Raw genomic sequence first — 6,143 nt, forward strand, 5'->3', positions numbered from 1 at the left:
CTGAGGATCATCTAGGCCAACCCCGTGCAATGCAGGAAGAGGCATCTGTCCCATAGGGGGATAAAAGACGCAACCTTGGTAGGGTTGCCATATTTCAAAAAAGTAAAAACCCGAAAGTTATGGAGCTTTTTATTTGGGACAAGCCTAGGGTGAAAATTAGGATGGAGTTATGGAGCTTTTATTATTATTATTATTATTATTATTATTATTATTATTATTATTAATTCTAGGGGAACCAAAGATCTTGGGGTTGTTGGGTTTTTTTAGTAAAAGCCAGAAGGATTTTGGGGTTTTGGAACTTTTCAGGTTATTTTCCGAGGCGATTTCCAGGACGTATGGCAGCCTTTGCATTATCAGCACCACACTCTAACCCAGGCACCCCCAACCTTCGGCCCGCCAGCTGTTTTGGACTACAATTCCCATCATCACTGACCACTGGTACTGTGAGCTAGGGATCATGGGAGTTGTAGGCCAAAACATCTGGAGGGCCGCAAGTTGGGGATGCCTGCTCTAACCCACTGAGCTATCCAGGCTATGGAGACGTTAAGGGTCAGCATTTCCCCCCTGTCTCTTTAATCCTCTTTTTAAAAAACATGTTTATGCCTGCCATGATAAATCGTAGGATTCTTAGTGTTGCATGGGAATCTAATAGGATGGCGATAGAGCCAGAAGTCGGAGAAGGGCAGTTTAGACAGCTTGCTTCCTGCACCCTGTCAAATCATCGCAAATCAACTGCTAAGTAGAGGTCAGAAGGCTTGGGCGCACCATGTGCTTTTTCCTTAGCGTTTAACTAAAACAAATTAAATTAAATTAATAATAAATATAAATTTAAATAAATAATAAAGCTAAATAATAATAGCATGCATAAATAAATAAATAAAAATAAAAACCCTCTCTTTACCCTCTATATACCGTACCCTGTTTTTTATACTTTGGTGGTTAGACATACCGCTGCCCAACCAAGCTCGAAATTCCGTTTCGTTTCCTAGGTGTGAATCTCTAAAAAAAAAAATCCCCGGTGGGGCAGGGAAGGGATCTAAAGCAGGCACCCCCCCCCACACACACACACTCAGGCCTCCACTTGTTTTTTCCGACTACCAACTCCCATCATCCATAGCTAACAGGGCCAGTGGCTAACAGGAGCAGAAGGATGATGGGAATTGTAGTCCCGAAGCAGCTGGAGGGCCGAGTTTAGGGGATGCCTGATCGAAAGGAACCCGGAATATCCAAATCACGCGCGGCTCTTTCCATTTTTAGCTCTACGACCCGGCCCGTGCCTTTGGGGCTTTCTCATTACGTCTCCCGGAGCGTGGCGGGCGCCGATTGGCCCACGTCGCCCGGCGCGAGAGCGCGCCGGGATTGGCCGGGCCCCAGGCGCGGGATGCCGGCTTCCCCCCGTCAGACGCGCGTGTCCCGCGGGCGCGGGCGAGGGGGAAAGGCTCGCGGGCGGCCATGAGGCGCCTTCCGTCGGGAAAGGCGCGCGGGGCTCCGCCGGGGTGGCTCAGCGGCGCCCTCGGGGCCTTCCTTTGCCTCGCCCTCGCGGCGGCGGCGGAGAAGGAGCAGCGGGTCCGCCAGGCCTGCGACACCTGCCGCGGAATCACGGAGCGCTTCAGCCAGGTGAGGGATGCTGCGACTCCTCTCCCCCCTTTAACATCGACGGATTTACGTATCAGCTAAACAAGCTAGAGCTTAGGGCCCCACTCTCTTGCCCCCCCCCCCAAATTAAAGGAAACAAATACCTGGATGTACATTTCCAAAATATAAGATAAAAAACAAATAAAATAAAACCTACATACAGTTAGAGCTTAATGATTATTTTACTATTAATATGCTTCTTCTGAATTGTATTGCAGTCCAACAATTGCTTCGATAAAATACTTATTTTGTTATGTGCAAATGGCTTTAGATTATTATTATTATTTATTAAACTTGTATACCGCCCTTCACCTGCAGATCCCAGAGCAGTTCACAACATAAAATTGCAACATAAAAAAACACAGTTAAGTCCATAAATTACCATATAGCAGATATTCAACTCAAAAAACAGCGACAGTTTGTGGTTGACGAAGGACAGCTGGACATATAAAAGGCCCTATTACCTTCAGTAGCTTAGGGCCTCATCAAACCTAAATCCTGCCCTGTCCCCCTACATCAGGCATAGGTAACCTTCGGCCTTCCAGATGTTTTGGACTACAATTCCCATCATCCCTCCTAACCACTGGTCCTGTTAGCTAGGGATCATGGGAGTTGTAGGCCAAAACTTCTGAAGGGCCGAAGGTTGCCTATGCCTGCCCTACATCTTAATTCAGATTCAATTGTGACAGGTGAAGGGCCGCTCCGCATCTTTGGCATGCCTTCTCTCCCCCTTTATCTTACCCCATCTCCCTACCTCTAGCCTCCCTTTTCCCCCTACCTTGACATTTCAATTTTTTAATCATAATTTTTTATTTAATAATAATATAATTTGTTATTTCTACCCCACACATCTGGCTGGGTTTCCCCAGCCACTCTGGGCAGCTTTCAACAGAACATTAAAAACGGAGGGGCGGGGGGGGGACTTCAAACATTAAAAACTTCCCTAAACAATTACAGTTTTACAATTTCAAGTAAGCGTTTTTACAAACTTTAAAATAGCCAGTGACTTCCCTTCTTCTCTTTCCGTGGTATTGTGTCTTTATGTAGATATTTATGTGGATCAAAGCTGAATTCTAAAGGGGGGTGTAACCAGCATCATGTCTGTACAAGGTACCACTGAATGTAGATCCTTGGTTTTGGGTAGAGAAAGGTAGGATATGGTAGGGCAATTGAAATGATCTAGGAGGTGGATGGAGGAAATATCCCTGCTCCCCATGAGATGCCTGGCAACGCGATGGAAAAACAGCTCAAAAAACTTTCCCCAGAAAGCTCAACAATTTGGTGGGTTTGCTAAAAAACAAAACAAAAACAGCTCCAGGTCAATGAAATTAGAGGGTTTTGCTGCAAATGTGTACAAAATCTAATAAAGTGAACAAAACCTGGTGAAGGATCAACAATAACATTGCAATTTCCCTACTCCTTAGCATAGCTTCTAGCCAGTAGAATAATAACAGAGAATAAATGAGTTCTTGCTGCTCAGTCATTTTCCATTAGTAATTCATGGCTCTTTCCAAAAGTGCAAGCAGATTAATCACATAAAAAAGGGGGGAAGACTCTAGTGAAGAACACAATAAAAATCTCCCCTTATCTCCCCTTTTCCCCAAATTAAGAAGGTTGCTTCCAGCTTTCCTCACAGGGATATTTCCTCTGTCACCCTGGACCATTTCAGTTGCCCTCTGCATTTTCAGCATTGCCTACCATATCATAGCATAGGGGCATAAATAATAAATTTATTATTATTATTTATTACTAGGTTCTAAAACACCAATAAAAAAGCCATAGGATGCTGCCTTATAGTGATCCAGACCATTGGTTTATTTAGCGCCCTGGGGTTTCAGAAAAGGGTGTCTTACCAGCCGCCCACTGTACTGCCCAGTGTGTGGAGCTTCTTAAGGGCAGCCAGTTTTGAAGGAATCCACTGGTCTCAGAGAGTTTTAGGTGGCATGTTTAGTGTTTTAAAAACTCCGTTATGGTGACCACATACTAATCCAAACTCTGTCTGGTTTTGCAATTGCTCTAGAAAATGAGTTTGTCTCAAAATACTCTGTTTTTCAGGGTCTAACTGACACTGCAAAAAAGAACTTTGGAGGTGGCAATACAGCTTGGGAGGAAAAGACCCTGTCAAAGTATGAGTCCAGGTATGGTATGTGTATCTTTCTTTTCAATGAGGTCATTTCCTTGTCTGCAGCTTGTAAAATAACTGGACTGGATGAAATAGTCTATGTCAGCAGGGGACATTTTTCTGAGAGCAAAGTTAGCATGCTCTTATTGTAAGAAGGTCACATTGTGACACATTTGATACTTTAGTCAAGCTCCATAATCTTAGTTTTGAACATATTGGCACCCTGCTGTTACTAGGTCATAATCGCACAAATGTCTTTCATGCATTTTTGTAAAAAGTAGAATATTGTTCTGGATTAGGTGTTGCAAAAGTCTCTGGCCCAATTTCAGCATACATCTCTGCTCACATTCTCCCTCCTGCCTGCTTCTGTGTATTTTCTCCTTTTTGGCTATCTCTAACCATACCTCGCCATAACATCTGAAATGGGCAAAACCACAAGAACAACCACCCTTGAGGAATTGTGTCCAAATGTTGCAGAACATTGTTTTGAAGTGAGCTTTCAGCCCACAGTGTGGGGAATATAATAATAAACAATATTTTTTTAAAAATTGTATCCTATCCATCTTGCTGGGTTTCCCCAGCCACTCTGAGCGGCTTACAGCATATATAAAAACACAATAAAGCATCAAACGTTAAAATCAAAATATCCTATACGAGCAACAAACAAACAAATAAATAGAAACCATTAATAACAATAGCAATAATAGTTTACAATTATACCCAAATTTAAATAACCGCCAACCCCAACCAAACATTTAACTAACATCAACCCAACAAAAACAAAACAGAGGAACCAAAACTAGAACTGTTGAAAACATTTAACCAATTGCCCCAACCCAAGAATATCTTGGTTAATGCTAACCATAGTTTTCCTAATTTGGATATCACAGCAAACTAGATAGAGTGAACCAAGAATGAGAGAGCTGAAGGGGAGGACTACACAAATGTAGAGAACAGTCTTTCTCCTGTGACTTTCTACACAAATCCACTGAATTCCTGGAAGACAGTTTAAATTGCTTCGGCTGTTGTTCAAGGGCAGTGGTTCAGTGTAGTGGCAGTTCTGTGGACCAACTTTAAGGCAGGGATGAAGGAGAGAAAGGAACCTTTATAGCAGAGGCGGGATGCTTGTGACCCTCCAGACCCCCCAAAGTCCTAGCCAAGATGGTCAACTATCAGGGATGAACAGAGTTCCAGCCCAACAACATTCAGTGGACCACAGGTTCTACATCCCTGCTGTGAGCCCTGAGCATAGTTTCTTTGCAGGGGAAATACAAGTTGCTTCAAAGAGTCTGATCCAGGCCAGAATGGGTATAGTTGGGAGCAGCAGTGGGGCAGGAAAAGAAGGGAGAACTTGGGCTTACTCTTGCGTAGCCCCAGGCTTCCTGAAGCGTCATTGCAAGGATTCAGAAGCTCCTTGTTTGAGAGTTCCCAGGTTCTCTTTCAACACATGCTCTGATATGAATGCTTATCTCTCCCTTTGGCATTTGCTAAGTATATTTCACAATTAAATATTCTATGATTAAAGCTGTAAAGGCACAGCTTTCTTTGCTCTTGACCTTGCTGAGTGTATTTTGAGTTTCCTGTTGATTGCATATGCTGCACAAAAAATGCTTCAGAGTAATAATAATAATAATAATAATAATAATAATAATAATTTATTGTTTATACCCTGCCCATTTGGTTGGGTTTCCCCAGCCACTCTGGGTGGCTCCCAACAGAATATTAATAATAATAATAAATAAGAATAAAGAAAAAGCAATAAAAGATCAAACATTAAGAACTTCCCTAAACAGGGCTACCTTCATATGTCTCCTAAAAATCAGATAGTTTGAGTCTGAGTAGTAACAGATTGCTTTACTCATCTGCACCAGTAAGGTATCATCTAAGACAATTTTTCTTAAATGTATCACTTCTACCCTGAGCAAAAGTTGGACTTTAATTTTGGAAAGTTTACAGCCGATGGAATAACAGAAATGAATAGTGACTCTAATATTCTTGACCCTTTTTTATAGAAATGTGTTTTCATTTGTAAAGTCAGTGCCCAATTAGAATTCAGCAAAATAAACTGATTTGTCTTGGGTCTTTTCCTCCCGTGCAGTGAAATTCGTCTTGTGGAAATAATAGAGAACCTCTGTGACAGTAGTAACTTTGAATGCAACAACATGGTAGAAGAGCATGAAGAACATATAGAAACCTGGTGGTTCAAATGGTAAGAAAGAAACAAGGCAATATTTTTTGTTGTGTTGCATTCAGGATTGGATTCAAGAGAAGTGTAAATTAAAGACTGGATATAAACTTCCTGGAAAGCAATGTTAAATGCATTATTCACAAATTTTCAACCTGTGTCTTGATAAAACCAGCTTCTTGTATATTGTTAGCTTCGTAA

At 42.2% G+C, this 6,143-nt stretch overlaps 1 protein-coding gene across 1 annotated transcript in view; it reads left to right on the forward strand.

Moving 5' to 3' along the window:
- Positions 1-1,357: 1,357 nt before the first annotated feature.
- CRELD2 (cysteine rich with EGF like domains 2) overlaps positions 1,358-6,143 on the forward strand; it is a 19,408-nt gene continuing 14,622 nt past the window's right edge. The window contains exons 1-3 of the mRNA XM_053405723.1: positions 1,358-1,617; positions 3,691-3,773; positions 5,856-5,966. Coding sequence (XP_053261698.1) covers positions 1,453-1,617; positions 3,691-3,773; positions 5,856-5,966 — 359 coding nt within the window. The 5' untranslated portion in view covers positions 1,358-1,452. The remainder of the gene's footprint in view (positions 1,618-3,690; positions 3,774-5,855; positions 5,967-6,143) is intronic.

This window comes from Podarcis raffonei, chromosome 10 (assembly GCF_027172205.1).
Source record: "Podarcis raffonei isolate rPodRaf1 chromosome 10, rPodRaf1.pri, whole genome shotgun sequence".
Taxonomy (NCBI): domain Eukaryota; kingdom Metazoa; phylum Chordata; class Lepidosauria; order Squamata; family Lacertidae; genus Podarcis; species Podarcis raffonei.